Source organism: Eremothecium gossypii, chromosome V (genome assembly GCF_000091025.4).
Source record: "Eremothecium gossypii ATCC 10895 chromosome V, complete sequence".
NCBI classification, from domain to species: domain Eukaryota; kingdom Fungi; phylum Ascomycota; class Saccharomycetes; order Saccharomycetales; family Saccharomycetaceae; genus Eremothecium; species Eremothecium gossypii.
Window position 1 is genome coordinate 1,228,701 of NC_005786.2, and position 17,335 is coordinate 1,246,035.

The 17,335-nt window shown below is 50.6% G+C and overlaps 10 protein-coding genes across 10 annotated transcripts; 4 read left to right on the forward strand and 6 right to left on the reverse strand.

The window, feature by feature from the left end:
- Positions 1-44: 44 nt before the first annotated feature.
- Positions 45-1,955, reverse strand: AGOS_AER322C (putative hydrolase; the record flags this gene model as incomplete). Its single annotated transcript, NM_210532.2, has 1 exon — positions 45-1,955. One exon carries the CDS (start codon positions 1,953-1,955, stop codon positions 45-47), a length of 1,911 nt encoding a protein of 636 aa, NP_985178.2.
- A 162-nt stretch (positions 1,956-2,117) lies between these two features.
- Positions 2,118-6,191, forward strand: SSN2 (Ssn2p; the record flags this gene model as incomplete). Its single annotated transcript, NM_210533.1, has 1 exon — positions 2,118-6,191. The coding sequence occupies one exon, from the start codon at positions 2,118-2,120 to the stop codon at positions 6,189-6,191; it is 4,074 nt and encodes a 1,357-aa protein (NP_985179.1).
- Positions 6,192-6,248: 57 nt separating this feature from the next.
- NSE5 (Smc5-Smc6 complex subunit NSE5) lies at positions 6,249-7,838 on the reverse strand (the record flags this gene model as incomplete). The annotated part of the gene is made up of 1 exon (NM_210534.2): positions 6,249-7,838. The coding sequence occupies one exon, from the start codon at positions 7,836-7,838 to the stop codon at positions 6,249-6,251; it is 1,590 nt and encodes a 529-aa protein (NP_985180.2).
- A 239-nt stretch (positions 7,839-8,077) lies between these two features.
- Positions 8,078-8,641, forward strand: AGOS_AER325W (adenine phosphoribosyltransferase APT1; the record flags this gene model as incomplete). The annotated part of the gene is made up of 1 exon (NM_210535.1): positions 8,078-8,641. One exon carries the CDS (start codon positions 8,078-8,080, stop codon positions 8,639-8,641), a length of 564 nt encoding a protein of 187 aa, NP_985181.1.
- A 111-nt stretch (positions 8,642-8,752) lies between these two features.
- On the reverse strand, positions 8,753-10,480 carry DOT1 (histone methyltransferase DOT1; the record flags this gene model as incomplete). Its single annotated transcript, NM_210536.2, has 1 exon — positions 8,753-10,480. One exon carries the CDS (start codon positions 10,478-10,480, stop codon positions 8,753-8,755), a length of 1,728 nt encoding a protein of 575 aa, NP_985182.2.
- Positions 10,481-10,555: 75 nt separating this feature from the next.
- On the reverse strand, positions 10,556-11,413 carry UNG1 (uracil-DNA glycosylase; the record flags this gene model as incomplete). Its single annotated transcript, NM_210537.1, has 1 exon — positions 10,556-11,413. The coding sequence occupies one exon, from the start codon at positions 11,411-11,413 to the stop codon at positions 10,556-10,558; it is 858 nt and encodes a 285-aa protein (NP_985183.1).
- A 422-nt stretch (positions 11,414-11,835) lies between these two features.
- Positions 11,836-13,797, forward strand: AGOS_AER328W (uncharacterized protein; the record flags this gene model as incomplete). Its single annotated transcript, NM_210538.1, has 1 exon — positions 11,836-13,797. One exon carries the CDS (start codon positions 11,836-11,838, stop codon positions 13,795-13,797), a length of 1,962 nt encoding a protein of 653 aa, NP_985184.1.
- A 47-nt stretch (positions 13,798-13,844) lies between these two features.
- Positions 13,845-14,549, reverse strand: LRS4 (Lrs4p; the record flags this gene model as incomplete). The annotated part of the gene is made up of 1 exon (NM_210539.2): positions 13,845-14,549. One exon carries the CDS (start codon positions 14,547-14,549, stop codon positions 13,845-13,847), a length of 705 nt encoding a protein of 234 aa, NP_985185.2.
- A 175-nt stretch (positions 14,550-14,724) lies between these two features.
- OST6 (dolichyl-diphosphooligosaccharide--protein glycotransferase) lies at positions 14,725-15,729 on the forward strand (the record flags this gene model as incomplete). Its single annotated transcript, NM_210540.2, has 1 exon — positions 14,725-15,729. The coding sequence occupies one exon, from the start codon at positions 14,725-14,727 to the stop codon at positions 15,727-15,729; it is 1,005 nt and encodes a 334-aa protein (NP_985186.2).
- A 135-nt stretch (positions 15,730-15,864) lies between these two features.
- Positions 15,865-17,199, reverse strand: AGOS_AER331C (DMT family transporter; the record flags this gene model as incomplete). Its single annotated transcript, NM_210541.1, has 1 exon — positions 15,865-17,199. One exon carries the CDS (start codon positions 17,197-17,199, stop codon positions 15,865-15,867), a length of 1,335 nt encoding a protein of 444 aa, NP_985187.1.
- Between the last annotated feature and the right edge of the window lie 136 nt (positions 17,200-17,335).

The following is a 17,335-nucleotide window of genomic DNA, read 5'->3' on the forward strand; positions in this document are numbered from 1 at the left end:
TCTGTCATGAAACATGAGTCAAAGTTTATATTCTCTTTCCACTCTCAATCAGAACGGGAGGCTCGGCGACCAAAGTGTTCGTTTACTAAATGTTCAATTACTATCCACCCAAACGAATTAACAAAACGTCTACGCACAATGATATTATTATGAGATTCTGGCTGGATGTTGACCAGCACCTTCCTCCAGCTCATTGATTCCTGATATCCTCTGGCGATTTTTTCTTGCGTCCTGTGAACCTTGTCGTTCGGGTATAGTATTTTCTTCAACAGTTCTCTGTTGCGATAGTACGCTGGCGGCAACTCTTCAGGGGAGTAACGTTTGTCGTGGAATATGTAGTCAGTCCGGGATTGAGGATCCTTGTAGTAATCCTGTGTAGGGGGAGGGGCGACTAGAATATTCGCGGCTGAACTCAAAGCGGATGCCTTCGTTAGAGGATGGTAGTCGCTGTCTTCGTCCCACAACTGTTCGATACCTGGTTTAACCGTTTGCGACCTCTTATACCACTTATGACGCCTTTTGATGAGAGCACGCGGTAATAACCAACGGATTGTGTCCTTTTTCTCAGAGAGGTCTGGAGGTATCTCTACTGTGTCATAACGCTTCAACGCATGGTCTTCCTCCCCGAGGTCAAAAGTCTCAGCGCCTTCCTGCGCACCAATGAGGTTGACCTCTTGAAGACTATACCAGTCCAGGTACAGTAATGCTGAGGTGCGCAGGGGCACAATTCCGTCGTGTAGTGCGTTCGCGTATAACGTACGGTTGGAAAAGGCCTGAAGCACCGATTTCATAGACCCTGAAACGATCGATTCCAAGACTGGTCGCCGATTGTACGCCTGCTTCGGGTTCCGTACGAGCTCCGAGATTGCAAAATCATTCTTAAGGTTGAGGTCCTTACCTGTCCTGCCCAATGCACCAAAATTTAACGCGACCGTAGCATATAGCGGAAAATCCCCGATAACACCAAGAAAAGGACTGGCCAAAGCAATGAAGTTCATGGGGCGTAGCCCTCCGGCTTGAGGACTGAAGATCCCCGGATCCCGTTCCAGCATGTACTGTATGGCGAAGGTCTGAACCAATCCCCCCAGCGAGTGCCCTATAAAAGAAATCCTGTCTAGGACGTACTCGTTGCGCATTTGCGCAATGGTTTTCAGGACGTAGTCCGCTACACGCATAGCCAGGTATTCGATGCCTTTATGCGACTTACCTATATTGCCATGGTAGCCCCGAACTACCACATTTTGATTGCAGTTTTCCTCCACCGCATCGGCGCACTTCTTCAACCTATCCCGTAGGTATAGCATATCGCAGCCAATATTGGAGAATATGCCATGCGTCACTATCACCAAGTGCACAGGGCGCTCGGGAAACAGAGGCGGCTCGTTCCACACCGTCATAGTATCCTGAATCTCGACTGTGAAGCCGCTCACTGGCTCAACAGCCCTGGCCGGAGTTTTCATCGCTGCCTTCACGATACTCCGTGTGTTGCCAATGCTTAGGCGGACCAAAATAGGGTGGTCCACCATCAATGTCATCTGCGACAGCACGTCCACCGTCCATGAATAGACTGTACTTTCTCCGACCTGCGAGTCGCCATTTAGTTTCAGCGTAGCGCTGAATGCCTCGTCCGGTTTCAAATCACTGATAAATTGCAAATCATCGCCCTGGAAGGCTGTGTTCTCGTCATAATTGTACGGCCGGACCTCCGCATAGACAGAATACGGCCCAGTCAAATAAATAGGCCTCAATAACGGCGACTCAACGTTCTTAATTCTCAGAACCAGCTCTTCGATCTTGGTCTTGGCATCGAGTTGCGCCTTATCTACTTTGATAATGTAGCGAAAAACCTCACCCTGTGAGATGCCCCGCTGATCATTGTATAGCAGCACATGATTCCCGCTTTCCAGCAGTACCTTGGACTCGCGACTGGGATCCTTCCAATAACGGCTAAACATCCATGTGCTGGTTTTAACTATGAGGGAGTTGGAGTAATTTCGCGGTCTCGCAAAGTAAATTGACAGAAAACCCTCAGATCGGTAACGAAACAGCTGAACGACGGAGATTAAAAGGAAGAGGCAAATAAGCTATAGATAAGATCGATAAATATTGAGGGGGGGATGGATATATTAGAAACTAGCTTTAGACTTGAAGATGTGCTTTCAAGCTATTATAGAGTTGAAAAGGTGGTGCGAGTCAATTATCAACAGTTCGTACCGAGGACTCCAGATGATCAATGGTGTATCCAATCCGAGCTTCTAATCCGCAAGAAGGATCCGAAAGCGCTGGTGGCGCTTTTTTCGCGGGAACTCTGGTGCTTTAGCATCAATGACCAGGACTTACCCATGCCGGGGTTGGAAGGGATAGGCGAGCCCCCGAACTCGGAGAAGAAGGGCCACTTTACGCCAGGGTTTTCCAAGCCGAACCTGCCAACGCCCTATGCGATCTTTTTAAAAGCCTTGCGGCGCATGATTCACATAAACATGTGCCTGAGGTCGCAGAATCGACTGGTGCCATTTGGCAACACGTGCATATTCCAGCGTGACGAGAAGGCCAGCAGCGTGATCCACTTTGATTCACATCTATTTGAAAATGGAGACCTCACAGTTTCTCTATGTACGAAGGACATGGGGTTTGAGCGGCTTCTGAGCGGCGCATTCACGGGTCGCCAAGTGAAGCGCGCGCTGTACCTGGCCCCGTCCGGCATACGGGCGTATTTGCCATTCCCTGACATCAGTAAATGCCTGGTAGCGCCCCCCAAGAATGCACATCTACTTCTCGTGACGCTACTAGTTTCTCATGGGATTGACTTGACACAGGCGAAGGACCTTAAGTGGATTAAACTAGTACCCAACATTAACCATTTGAACGGATACACCCCAACAATCTCTCGATACGCGGAGGAATCACAAACATCAAAGTCTGTGATCTGGCCTATGGACCTCTGTTTCCAGCAAACACCGGCGGATGCTTGCGTTAACACTACTAGGGCCACTCCTTTGGATATTGGTCTCCAGGATTCTTTTGATCTGATTGAGGATTTTATTCAACTGAAACTCACATCTGCCTATCGCATACCTGGAACCTCTGTAAATGCAAACACTGCGACGGGCAACAATCCATTGAGCACGGGCGGGGGATTCACAGACCAATTTCAGCCTTTTGTGAAGCATACAAATAGCAGTAGCTGTAATTATGGACCGGCATCCAGAACCAAGCTCACACCCAGCAAGGCACAGGATTTGCGACGTTCTGCGGCACCACTTTCGGCTGATTCATTTGGAAACGGCTTTATGACTACTCCTAACGTTAATGAAAATATGGGATCGGTGATTGACGACATGGTAATATGCCCCTCTTCTGTGAAATCACAGAATGATCTCTGGAACGATAGGAAAAGCTCGAATGACGATATTGACAGTATCAATCCTACTTCGCAACAGGGAGATTCGGCTAGGATAACATCGGGATCAGAGGAACAAGATGTGGAGGTAACGTTTGACAAAGACTTATTTGGCGACGAAGATGACGAAAGCGACCTATTTGGGGACAGCAGTAACAAGAGCACCCATAGGAAAGAAGTTCGAGAGATTACCGACGAGATGTTTGACAGCGCAGAGATTGAAAGTGATCCGGAGGGCAAGATTACTCCGACAGGAACATCCATAAATTATTCCACTCAGCAGCAGACTCCTCTGAAAAGGAAATACTTGGATATTCCATTGGATGAAATAACTCTTCCAGCGGCGCCATTATATACAGATCCAGGAGCGCCATTGCCTGTGGAAACTCCGCGGGACAGAAGGAAGAGTGTGTTTGCTCCTCTTAACTTTAATCCAATGATAGAATCTAACGTTGATAACAAGTATAAAAATGGCGGTAAGTTTTCATTCGATCCGAATGAAATTGATGAGCCGCTGAAGTTTGAAGTTAGCACAACAAACATTTCCAGTTCGGAAGAGGATGACAGTGAATTTAGTGGCGACGACTTTGATGAATTACAGCAGAATAATTTGCAGGACATTAGAGCAATGGAAGTTGGTTCATCTCTTCAGCAGTACGACATGGGACGCCCCATTAATGAGTTTCTAAATCAATCTGACTCTGCTAAAGAAGACTACCTTTTGCCGGCTTACCAAAGTGGAGATGTTATTGATGTTGATAAGTTCCCATCCAGAGAAAGTCATTTAGATCAGATATGGAAATCACCTGAGATCAACCGGGAAGATACACCTCATAGGATAGGTCTACCCATAATAAAACCACAATTGGATGGTAGCGGAAACCTCGACATAGATAATCAGATAACCGATAACTGCTCGTCGAACTACTATGAACCAACTCCTGTGGTTGGTGCGGATGAGAAAATACAAGAACGAACGCTTCATAAAGATAAAAAACTAGATCAGCAGGGTGATTCAGCGATGGCTTCGGTAGTCGGTGACTATTCACTGGCTATCAAGGAGACTCGTGAATCTTCCAACGGGCTACCATTCCTTTTGCGACATATGCCACTGTTTTCCATTCCTGACGTTTTCTTATCGAAAAACCCCATTGTTAAAGTGGATAGTAAACTAGAAGATTTTCTAGAGATACTATGTGAGCAGCTGGTATTTGATCAAGGGTTTCTGGGTAACTTTGACGTTGATCCGCCGACGTATAAGGATGTGAAATTAAATGAAAAGGGAGTTATAAGGGAGACTTTGAACTCGGTATTCAGTGAATTTGAACGCTTAAGAGGTAACGAGATAATTAGCGACATGTTTTATATCAAGCAACCATCCGTCTGCGTGAAGAAACATGGCAACCTCATTAAACTAAAGAGTGACGCAGAATCGTTTGCACCATTACTTCATCTCAAACCCAGCCGGGGGATGAAAAGTTTCCGTGGGTTATTCCTGACAACTATTTTGACCCAAACTTGCGTTTCATTCATCACTGAATTAGCACATATATATTCAGCGCAAGAGTTAGGCTTTTGTGAACTGGTAAAACTTACAAATGACGAGCACAACGGCCTAATTGTGTTGAACAACTTTAATACTGATACATTATTACTCCTATCTGCACAAATCGTCTCATATTGCTCTACGAACATGAATAATGTCAAGAATATTCCCCTCATGATCTTCCTGCCGGTAGCACCTTCAAGTCTCGAAGCCACTATTACCATGACATCGAAATTTCAACTCATTAAAAATGAAGTGAAGTCAAGGCTACCCGACGTCGAGCTGCTACTAAAACTCATTCCATTTGATTTGACCAAAGATCCTGTAATTATGATTGATCGATACTATGAATTATGCCGCGGTATCTATAATCTCTTGCCTCCAAGGACTGTCAAATTTGCTTCAATAGCTGATAATTTGCCGGAGCAGGTAGAATTTCGAACTTCTGCAGGTAACCAGAATCAATTGAGCCACTATGATTCATACATACATTTAGCATACACCAGAAGCATAGACAGAGAGTGGCTTGCGGCTGCCTGGTCTGATTCAAAAGGTACAGAAAACATGGTTAAAGCATGGTATCTGGGCAATTCCAAGGCTCGCTTTGAAACCGCATGCAATGAGTTATGGAAACTAACAGTCGAACTTGCCAGCAGAAAATATGGGAGGATATGTTTGATCCTAACTAGGATGGATAGCGTTCTACCGGATGACGAGTTAATGCACTGGCGTAGACTATCTGTGACCACCAGAAATCTACATTTGGCTGTGGTCTGCGTTGGGGCGAGTACAAAAGTGTCTCTATATGATGAAGATCAGTTTTATCCATCATTCAAACCACTTTTTAAGGATAAGAGATATGCCAACAAAATCCAAGCTAACCAATTGGATGATTACGAGGTTGTGAATATCGATGAAGAGCTGCATGGCGTCGTATTCAGTAGCCCTTTACAACTTGCTAATTCACAGCACCGATGCGCAATAAAAAGCGGCGCGCTGGTGCGGTTTAAAAGATGTGCCGGTGGCGATACTTTAGACAAATTCGAGGTTAATTTACTAAATTGCCCTCATTCGGACAGCACAAAACTTTTGAAGACCATATTACACCAGTTTAGGGATATTGCCAGTCTAAACACCTGGTTCTGCATATCACGAGGTAAGGACAATTATATACCGTGGCATGTTGTCGCTGTTAAAAAGATAATGCGGTTCATCATTCACGTCAATGGGATTGAAGAGAAATGATCGCATTTTGGTCCTTTTGGCTGAAATTTAAGCTAATTCAGCAGAAAAGGTATATCATTACACATTAAACAGTATTTTCAAGTATGGGGATAGGCGTGGATAATCATGCTCCAGAGAACCTGTATCCAGAAGCTTTGATTCTTCTTTGAAAAATCTCTTGAGCACCATATCTAACCCTCCAGTTAATAATACGTCGGTACCGTGGAGAAGAATGGCATACTTGATAAGCACCAGAGTGCATGTATCAATATAAAAAACCGTCTTATGTAACCCTATGGCATTTGAACAGTCTACTGGTCGCATTTCCAGATACTCTTCAATATTCTCAATCACAACATCCAAATTTCCTAGATTAGTGACAAGGGTTGATTCAATGGCCTTGCCGCAATCTTCTAATAATACAACAATGATATGTTCTGCGAGAAGGGGCAGATAATGCATAGTAATCTTTAGGTCGTCTGTGAAGAAAAATGCTTGAAACATTTCTACTGTTTCGAGTTCTAGCAATGTCCGAACCATATATTTTATGCTTTGGTCCTCTGAGAAAGGTTTTATTCTGTGATCCTTCGGAATGTCCGCAAGAACTTTGAAGTAGCAACTGAGAATGCGCCGGCGCAGCTGCATAGACTTAAATAGCTTCCACTCCGTGCTTGGTTTGCAGAATGGAACATATGTCGCGCTGAGCTTGAGTTCCGAGTGGTAAACCGGACGAGCCTCGCCCCTACCGACGTTCTTCCCGCAATTCACAAATAAGTAGTCACACAAAGTAATGTGCACGTTATTACTGCCTAGCGACTTAAACAGAAGCACCAGAGGGCTGTCTGCCAATTCCTTTGTGTAAGCTGCTGATGATATCCCCTGCGTCATCTCATACTGCATATAATATGCATGCCGAAGTTCATATAAGCGGAAGAGAAACGTCACAATTGGGAACCATGTCTCACCGCAGTAGTTCTTGACCGCATCTTTATCAATCATCGTCGAAAGGGTCCATGCCACGCAGTTCCAAAATCCACCGTTTTGCGACAGAACATGTGTGAGTAGCACATTCTGAAAGACTGCCTTCTTGGTTTCCAGCACGCTCACATATTTGTAACTCGCAGAGCGCAACGAATCCACACATAGTGGCATTTCGTCCGGTGCGAATGGGATATCGGTGGGCTGGTTTTTCCCATGCGTTCGCACCCGTTTGGCGATCGTCACCTCTGGCCGTTTGGGCACAATGCTATCCAGAAACAGGAAGAGCTGACACCGCAGCAGCTCTAGCTCAAACCTCATATATCGACGGTCGTCAAATTCCTCCACAGCATCCACCAATCTAGACAGGAGCCGCATGCTACGGTGAGCGATATCCGTCCTACCAACATTGTAAGGATCATTTGCCCGCACGAAGTCCGCCTTGTAATGCGACGAAGCTGTTGCCAGCGTCAATAGGACAACAATCACATCTCCGGGGGGAATTGCTACCCGACCTGCTACAAATTTCTCCTCTAGCAGATACAGGAGCTGCTCATACTCATCTAACGAACACAATGAGCTGAATTGTTCAAAGTCCTTTAGATAGTGCTCATTCAGTTCCACGAAGTAGTGCGGAACAGCTGCTTCGCTCGGACTAGGCATATCATGGTCACCAACGCTGGCATTCATGCAGTATCAATGCTTCGCTTAGTTACACTTCCGTCTGTACTTATTACTGGTTGCCATCCATCTTAATAGATGGTACGCATCGCCTTGCTCGCCCTCACAAGTTATCACGTGACCATTGTGGCAACAAAGATTATATAATCGAGTCTTTTGAAAAAACTTCCGATCATACAAGTCCGTCATCCAATGAAGAACTTACAACGATAAATCAATCACCTGCTCGACTTATAATATCTTAGACCATGTCCATCAACGAATATGCAAAGGAATTGAAGGCGGCTTTGGCTCAGTACCCAAATTTCCCCAAGGAAGGCGTTCTATTCGAGGATTTTTTGCCTATCTTCAGATCCCCTCAACTCTTTCAGAAGCTTATCGATGCATTCAAGATGCACCTGGCGGAGGCCTTTCCTGAGACAAAGATAGACTACTTGGTGGGGCTGGAGTCGCGTGGATTTTTATTTGGGCCTTCTCTAGCGCTGGCAATTGGCGCAGGGTTTGTTCCTGTACGCAAAGCGGGCAAGCTTCCTGGGCAGGTTGTGAAGACTACGTATGTGAAAGAATACGAGGAGGACGTATTTGAGATGCAGGTTGATTCCATCCCTGTGGGCGCTACTGTTGTTGTTGTTGACGATATTCTTGCCACGGGTGGTTCAGCAGGCGCTGCTGGGGACCTTATTAAGCAGCTAGGGGCTACAATTCTGGAATTTATCTTCGTAATGGAGCTTGATTTCCTGAAAGGTAGAGAAAAGCTGCAGGCGCCTGTCTTCACGTTGCTGCAGGGCCAGGAGGAAGCTCTTGGAAACTGATCTCTTGAACGGTGTTACATTACTAAGTTGCCGGAACTACACGTTTACGGATGTGGTATATAGATCTCTATCAATATAGGATATGCCCGGCTGTAGCCACCCATGAGCACACTACTTGGTGTATTTTGCTGGTCTCATCCCGCGGACCCTCCCTTTCGCGTAAGAATGAAAGACCGATTCATCAATGTCTGCCTGGACAGTAGAAATAAAGTACTCGCCACCTCCCCTGTAGGTCCAAGATACGCTGTCTTCTGGTAGTGTGAATTTTTCGACCTTTAACCTATTTAGAATGTTTTCGACGTCATCGAAATTGATGGTGTAGCCTGACGGTCTTAGGTTCTTTAAGGTGATGATTTTGCAGCCCGGTTTGAGGCCCTGTATCAGCTTTTCCACGGCTTGGTTGAGCTTGGTATCAAAGATAAAGTTGTTTATCAGCAGGACATCGCACTGGGGCAGGAGTTCGTTTACGCGTTCATTATCTATGAAACTCTTGCGGAGGGAGAATTCAATGGGCTTGAGATCAACGCCCCACAACGCACATCGTTCCTCTAGTTCCTTCAGCTGACTCTTCGCAAGAGCGCTGGCGTTTTTCATAATTTCGCAGCCGAAACTGAGCGCACAGCCATATTCAAGGGATGCTTGTACCACACAATTGCCCACGCCTGACCCAAGGTCAATAAATATTTGTCCTGGCTTTAGGTCGCACTGCTGGTACACAGTAGAAAGGAAAGTGGGTAGAAGCTCCCCATACACAAAATTACTGAAGCTGCGATATTCCTTGAGCCCGTTAACATTCGGCAGCACGCATCTGGAATACGCCATCTGTAATATATCATGGATAAATGCTCTCGGGATTTTTTTGGTTTGTTGAAGATGCTCGTTTACCTGATCCTGTGGTATGGCTCGCACAAGATCATTATATTGTTCGACTGCCTCCACAAAAGCAGACTGATTCATAGAAGCATATGCTTTAGACAGCTGCTGGAGAAGCTTGCTACCCTTCTTTTTAAAAGTCTTTGGAAAGTATATTTCCACGGCATACTTGATGCACTTGCCGATTTCATGGATCGGATTGAAAACCCCATTATTCGGGTGCCCGAAGGTGACCTTATACTCCTCTGAGACGTCCGGATAAAGGATAAAGTGCAGACGCACAATTTGCTGGTCCGCAACATCCTTCGGCGTAAGCAGTAGACTGCTAGTAATTTCGCGGTTCACACAGTCCTGATGATCCGTTATGCGAAAAAATTGGTGCTGAAGCTCGATGACATCCTCGCTAGGGGAGGCAAAGGGACTCGCGTTTGCCAGCACAGTATTTCGCGTTACTGAGCTCGCCGCGCGAGCTTTGCCATTGCGTGCCTTGCCAGTTGCGGCAGGGGCCGCAGCGTCCGTGCTGCTACTGCTTGGGGCAGACGTCATGCCAGACCTCGCCTTCGCGTCGGGGCCTGCTTCGGACGGCTTCGTCTTCTTCCCAGCTGCTCTCGTCTTTTTGGTGTCAACAGACTTGTCTTCCGCCTTCGCCGTCTTCTGCGCGGTCGCACGCCGCTTCCGCAGCCATGTATCTGGAAGGCTATAGTCACTCTTCATATCGTACCTCGCACTATCCTCTAGTAGCCCCAGCAGCATGCGATTCGCCTTACGCGCTGCGCCGGGCCTCTGACCGCCGACCAGCTGCGTGGTTTCCACGCCGCCTTTCCCAGCATTCTGATTCTGGTTCCCTGCAGCATCGGCCCCTCTAACAGTCTGTGCCATCGTCACAGGTGCTTTTATATATATATGGCGTGATGGCTGCGAATTATGGTTCGCTACTACGCGTACAAAGTTCATGTTGTTGGCCATCCATCACGCTATCCGTGGCTACCATCACGTGATAGAGGGTTGCTGGGAGGCCAGCCGCTTTCTACCTCCTGAGAGCTATGTACTAGAAGCAGCCCCAGTCTCTTTATTCGCATCGCGTACTTCTTTCAGCTCTGTATCTGGCACCACGCTCCAGTCAATCATGCGTTGCCCACGCGCCATGAGCCAATCATTAATCTTGCGGAAGTGAAAGTTGCCGAAGAAGCCGCGTGATGCAGACAGTGGAGACGGATGGACGGACCTCAGCACGAGAAAGTTATCCGGCACGCGCCCACCTAGCACACGGTCGACCAGCTTCGCGGCATGCGCGCCCCAGAGTAGGAACACAAGCGGTTGGCCCGTGCGGCGCCGGTCCTCAACCAGCAGCTGCACTACGCGGCTGGTGAACGGCTCCCAGCCCTTCTTGGAATGGGAATTCGCACAATGCGCCCGTACCGTCAGGCTCGTGTTGAGTAGCAGCACACCCTGTGTCGCCCAGCGCGTCAGATCGCCCAGCGCGTTGTCGGCGACAAAGTCGGTGTAGTTGATCTGCAGTTCCTTGTAGATGTTGCGCAGTGATGGTGGCGCCGGCGTCGGCGCGCGCACGCTGAATGCAAGCCCGTGCGCCTGGTTGTGGTTGTGGTACGGGTCCTGGCCGATGATCACGACGCGCACCTTCGAGAACGGCGTTAGCCGCGTCCACTGGTATATGTCCTCGGCTGGCGGAAAGACCGTGTGCCGCGTCTGTTCCTCCAGTACGAAACGCTTCAATTGCAGAAAGTAATGCTTTGTGAACTCGGGCTGCAGGATCCGCTGCCACGACGCATCGATCGTCTCAAGCTCCAGCGCCAGCAGGCGTCGCTGCTCCTCGGGAAAATTCTCCTTGGCCCGTTCATCCGCGCACGCCTTAGCAACCCCGCCCTCTGCGGCCTCCATTCGCTCTGCAGCGGCCGCTGCCGCACCGCCTGCCGTTGGCGCCTGTTTGCGTGGCTGTCCCACATCAGCTGCCTTACCCTTCGTTGCGCTAAAGAAGTCAGTCACGCATCGCTGCTTCTTATCACGAGGAACCCCAACTGCCGCTGTTTCACTGAGTTTCCGTTTACTGGCAGCCACCATTCCGCGACTAAACCACCCTGATGCTGCCCACACTTTTGCCGGTTGTTTGTGTTTAAGATTCAGCTCAACGGATCGCTATAGTTTAAATTTCACTGCGTTTCCGAAAGTATCCCTACAACATGATTCATAAGAACACCTAGAGGTTGATAGGAAGGCTACTAGGTTCAGAGATACCGTGAGGGATAGCGATAAAAATTAGAGAAACGGGTTGGTTGAGGCATCGCCAGTGGTATTGGAAATTTATGACTAGTAGCAGATCATCAGACCAATCCGACGCCGCGTCGTTTGGAAACAAGGGCACACACCGAGGAAGCAGCGCAGATAAGCCTGGCGAGTTTGCAGAAGCGGCAGCGGGGACGATAGAAAAGCGGCCAGGGACCTCGTGGAAGATATGGTACCAGAACCGACGGCCATCGATGAACACCAGCAGCGCGCGGAATCTCAGCGCGAAGCTGGAGAAGCCTAGCGAGACCGCGGCAGCGCAGTCGGCTACGGGTACGGCTTCGATGACTGCGACGGCGATGTCGTGGTGGCGGCGGGGCTCCTTCACCTCTCTGAAGGGCATGAGCCGGCGCTGCTCGGACGCCAGCAACGGGACGGGGGGTGAGGTGGTCGCGGAGCAGGTGGTCGCGGAGCAGCCGACGCCGCTGTCGCCGGCGGAGGCGCGAGACACCAAGGTGAGGAAGCGGGCGTGGCCGCTGTGGGCGAAGAGCAGCACCGCTGCGACCGTGGATGACGAGACGGCGCAGCAGCATACGAGTCGGCTGCGTAAGCCGGTGATCAACGAACTGATCGTCGCGAGCCGGGACGCGCTTCTGTTCCTGCCAAAAACAGCCAAGGAGGGGGCGCCGCAGGCGGCCGGCAAGGAGGAGAGCGCGGGCCAATCGCACCTTCTGGTGCCGTCGTTTGACATCTTGCCGAAGTATACGACGCTGTCGTATCTGTACTCCTCTTTGGGTAGCATAGGTTACCGATTGAACCTGCTGTCGGAGAGCCGCGTGCAGCACCAGACGCTGTACCGACGGGGCCCGGACATGATGCTGAACTACCTGTCTGCGCATAAAACGCGCCCGGTCAAGGTGCTCCTGGTGGGAGTGCACGGTTTCTTCCCCATGAAAGTGATCAGGCCGCTGATCGGCGAGCCGACCGGCACGTCGACCAAGTTTATCACAGAGGCAGAGAAGACCGTGTTGCAGTGGTTTCGGGATCGGCAGACGCCTGTGGACGTAAGCAAGATCGCTCTCGAAAAGGAGGGAAAGGTCTTCGAGCGGGTCGACTTCTTCTTCGAAGTGATGAAGAAGTGGGCGAATGAGATCAACGAAGCCGACTTTGTCTACTTCGTTGCGCACTCGCAGGGCTGTCCGGTGACGATTATTCTGCTAGCTAAGTTACTGGAGGCAGGCGTTATACAGTTGCATTCTGTCTATGTTGACCGGGAAATGACCAACGAGCTCGCCGAGGAGCGCAGGAGAAAGGTGGTCAGCGTGTTGGCCATGGCTGGTATTAACAACGGCCCCTTCTATGGGGTGGACCAAACGTTCTTGGTCAAGGCATACTCGACAATCGAAAACGACTCTCTGCAGGAGCTCTTCCAATTTCAGGACTTTAACACCGTGCAGTCCAAGAAGTACATCCAGTCCCTCAGGCTCATCATCGCAAGCAACGTCAAGATCACGTACGTCGGGTCGATCAACGACCAGTTGGTGCCACTGTACTCCTCGACTTGCTTGTTTGCACATCATCCAAACATCTTCAGGGCAACCTTTATAGACAAGGACTCTAAGACGCCAGCATTTATTACTCGCATAGTTAAAATTGCGCACCACCTGATTAACATGGGCTACGATGACCACAATATCGTTAAGGAAATCAGTGCGTCGTTAGCCGGGACTCTCACCGGTGGTGGGCACTCAAAAGTTTACAACGAACACCAGGTTTACGAGCTCGGCATCAAATTTGCATTGGAGACCACCGACCTCCCCGTCGACGTGCCCGTCATCTACAAGCCGTATCAGGTCAACCAGCTGGGCTCCAACCCCTACCACCTGCCCTGGTGCATGCGCGGCCTGCTTTACGAGACCGGGGCCCACCTGGACAAGGAGGAGATCATCATGCTGTTCAAGGAGTTCGACGAGTGGGAGCCGGACTCCAAGCAGCTCAAAGACGTCAAGTACAGGCTCAGCGGGCTCAAGTCAAAGCTCTAGACAGGGCGCGCCCAACCGGGCACCTAAATAACACCCTAATTATATGTTCATCGCGTGCTCTTCAGCCGCCCCCCCGCACCCTCATCCCCCTCGTCCACAGCCTTCTCCACCGGCTGTCGCCGTAGCTTCCGCTTCTTTCTGTGTGGCTGCCCGTCACTGCCTCCCACGTCGCGTTCCCCGGTGCACCGCAGCGCCCGTCCCACCTCCCGCGCCCTCACACCTGCCCCCGCCACCGCCTCAACGCCCAGCACGGCCTCCGTGTCCTCATCCGCCCCGTCGAAGATCGTCTCGTTACCAGCGTCCAGCGCCAGCCGCAGGCCCGCCCGCGCGCCGGCCCCGCCGCCGCTCGCCCGCCGTCCGCCGCGCCGCAGCGGCGACAGAAGGTGGAACCCAGCCCCGCCCTCCTCCTGCGCGGCCCCCCCGTCGTCCGCCCGCGCTCCGCCCGCGTTCGCCGAGCCTGTAGCGCGCGCCACTTGCTTCTTCGCAGTCTCCAGCTTCGATTCCAGCACCGCCCGCTGCGTTTTATTGAGCTCACGCAGCTTCTCTATCTCCTGGCGCTGCTTGACCGAATCGCTGACCAATTGTTCTATTTGCTTCTTCAGGCTAATGGTTTCTTCGGTCGCGACTGAACCCGACTGTTGGCCGCTTTTCGTTTTATTCGGGCCCAATCCGCTGATAAACTCGATGTAGATCTCCTCGCATCTGATAACCGATTCGTAGTAATCTGCAAGAAGTTGCAGGGCAGTGGACATTATATGCCAAGGCTGTGGCGCAAATTAGATGTGTTGTTTTAGATACGTGGTGCATATAACTAGGCCCGTTTTTGGGAAAAGCGTTACTTACCATCTTAATATCGCAACGGATTAGATAGAAATCAACAACGGTCGAGAACGTTACCTCAAGCAATTACTCAAAGGCAGTTTTGCAATGGTTCTTGGGTGGCGACCTATGATGCGTGGCGTGATGCTGGTCCTCGTGACGCTGCTAGTTCAGTCGGTTATGGGTGCGGTTAGCTGGGAAGAGCTGCAGCCGCTGCGGGAGGCCAACGGGCTTATCAGGGTGACAGACGACAACTACGAGTGGGTGTCGAAGGGGGCGCGGGAGTTTTACTCGATGGTGCTGGTGACGTCGTCTGTGCCGAACTCGAAGGGTGCGGCGTGCGAGCTGTGCGCGGCGGTGCAGCCGACGTTCGAGAAGGTGGTGGGGTCGTTCCATGGCTCTGTCCAGGCGGACGACCAGCGGCTGTATCAGTTCTTCCTGCTGGACGTGAACCTGAACCCGAAGTTTGTGAAGGAGATGCGGCTGCGCTCGCTGCCGCACTTCTTCGTGTATCCGCCCAGCCCGGAAGACGAGTCGTTTGCGTGGGCGCGGAACCCGCTGTACCAGTACGAGATGACGCCGGACGGCGCGAAGGACGCGATAAAGCTTGCGGACTTCGCGGCGAAGCTGGTGAACATCCATGTCAAGGTGCCGGAGGACTTCAACGCCTCGTCCTTTTTCAGCTCCTTCGTAGGGTTCACGGTGGTGTTCGTGGCGCTGAAGAGGTTTGTGCGCGCACAGATATCGCACAAGGGTAGGTATTCCGGATGTCTTCTGGCGCTGCTGGTCATCATGGTGTCCATCACGGGCTTGAAGTTCACCCAGATCAACCAGATTCCGTTCCTAGCGAAAAATGACAAGGGGGCCATAATGTTCTTCGCTGGATCGATGGGGTGGCAGTTCGGGATCGAGATCATCTCGGTCTCGGTGATGTACCTGCTGATGGCCACTTGCGTGCTAATGCTTATATGGCTTGGGCGGGGTCTAGCAAAGGCACAGAAACGTGCGCGCATTGTTCTGACTGTTATGATAAACGTGAGCCTGTTCTACGCGTTCTCTTATTTCCTCTCATGTTACAAGGTCAAGCTACCTGATTACCCGTATGCTATCTGAACTTTCTCCCGTGCCGGGCGTAGACAGCGCTTGCGGAGTTTTCTAAATATCACTATGTTAATTCGTAAACATGATTTATAGATATCATAGAATCAGAGTTTGGAATGAGATGGCCTGGTTGTACGGCCATCGATTTTAAGCGCCCTGGGTGCAGAGAGCAGGGTCTCTTTCGGACGCAGTGGTTTCTGCGTTGGAATGGTTGTTGATGACGAGGAACGACCCACATATCAGAATTGCGCCTAAAATGTATGCAAAGGACATGCTCCTATCTTTTAAAAGGAAATCGCCGAGCATTGCCAGGGGGATGGTGGCGCTGAGGCCCATGGTCACGGTAAGGGGGGAAGTCAGCAGCACAGCCTTGGCCCAGCAGTAGTCGCTGATGAACGTAGTGAGGCAGTTTACCAGCACAATGAACAAGATGCGCCCGTTAGGCGGGAGCCTGAATTCCTCCCAACCTGTTGCATGCAGAAGGACAATCGCTGGCCAGAGGAATACGAGCGTGAACAGGCCCACGAATCCGAAGAAGACCTGCATATTGATCCGGGACTCGTCCCGGACACGCCACTTTAGCAGTGTAAGATAAATTCCGTAACACAGGGCGCCTGCAAGCGCCAGGATGTTCCCAATGAGTACCGAGATTGCAGATGATGCCTCCAGCGAGGCACCTACAGTCGGCGCAGCTCCCCCGGTGTCAGATTTGGTGACAAGCACAATCCCCAGGGATGACACTACAGAACCGAGGACCTTCAGGACACTTGCAGATTCGGTTTTCATCAGGACCCCCAAAAGGAGCGTGAAGAAGGACGACGTGGAGGACAGGATTGTCGCAGAGCCAACCGAAGTAAAGCCTAGAGACGCGTTCGTCACAAAGTTCGCCACAAACCACAGCACGCAGAAGACCGCGCTCAGCTTCGCAGTAGCCCATAGCGAAATTTGCACAGGCTTGCCGCTCAGGTCGCTGCAGCCCCGCTGCCGGGCGTCGTCCCCCAACAGCAACAGCGTCTGCTCGCCGCCGTCGCTGAGCAGCGCGCTCTCCTGTGCATCCTTGCCTTCCTCTCTGACGGTCACGAACGAATCGAGCTCCCATACGCCGCTCCGCCGCCGCCGCCAAAGCAGCTGCACCGTCGGAGCCACTAGGTACAGACTCAGCGCGGCGGTGTTTACGTATGTGATCAAAAAGGGCTTCCGATACGTCGCATCTTCAAATAACAGATTCACCAAAAATGACGACAGTACCCACAACAACACCACGATACCCAACAGAACCAGACCTAACGCCCATCGCTCCGCGCGGCGTTTCGCGTATACCCTTCTACTTCCGCTCGACAGCCCCGATAGGGACCTCTGCTCCATATTTTCGACTGGCTGGGCTTCAGGAACGAACGGCAACGTAGAGGCCTTGGGCTCCCAACGTGACTGGCTCGCTAGTCCGTCAAGATGGTCGCCCCTCATCTGTGCTGTTCGACACATTTATTAGATGATAGAGTACTCGTTTCTTTTTTAAAATCTGACGCCACAGCTGGCACGTGACCACGGGGTACTGTCACGTGAATATTGTGAAAAAGAAAAGTTGAGAGAAACGAGTGGCGAATTGCAACAACAAACA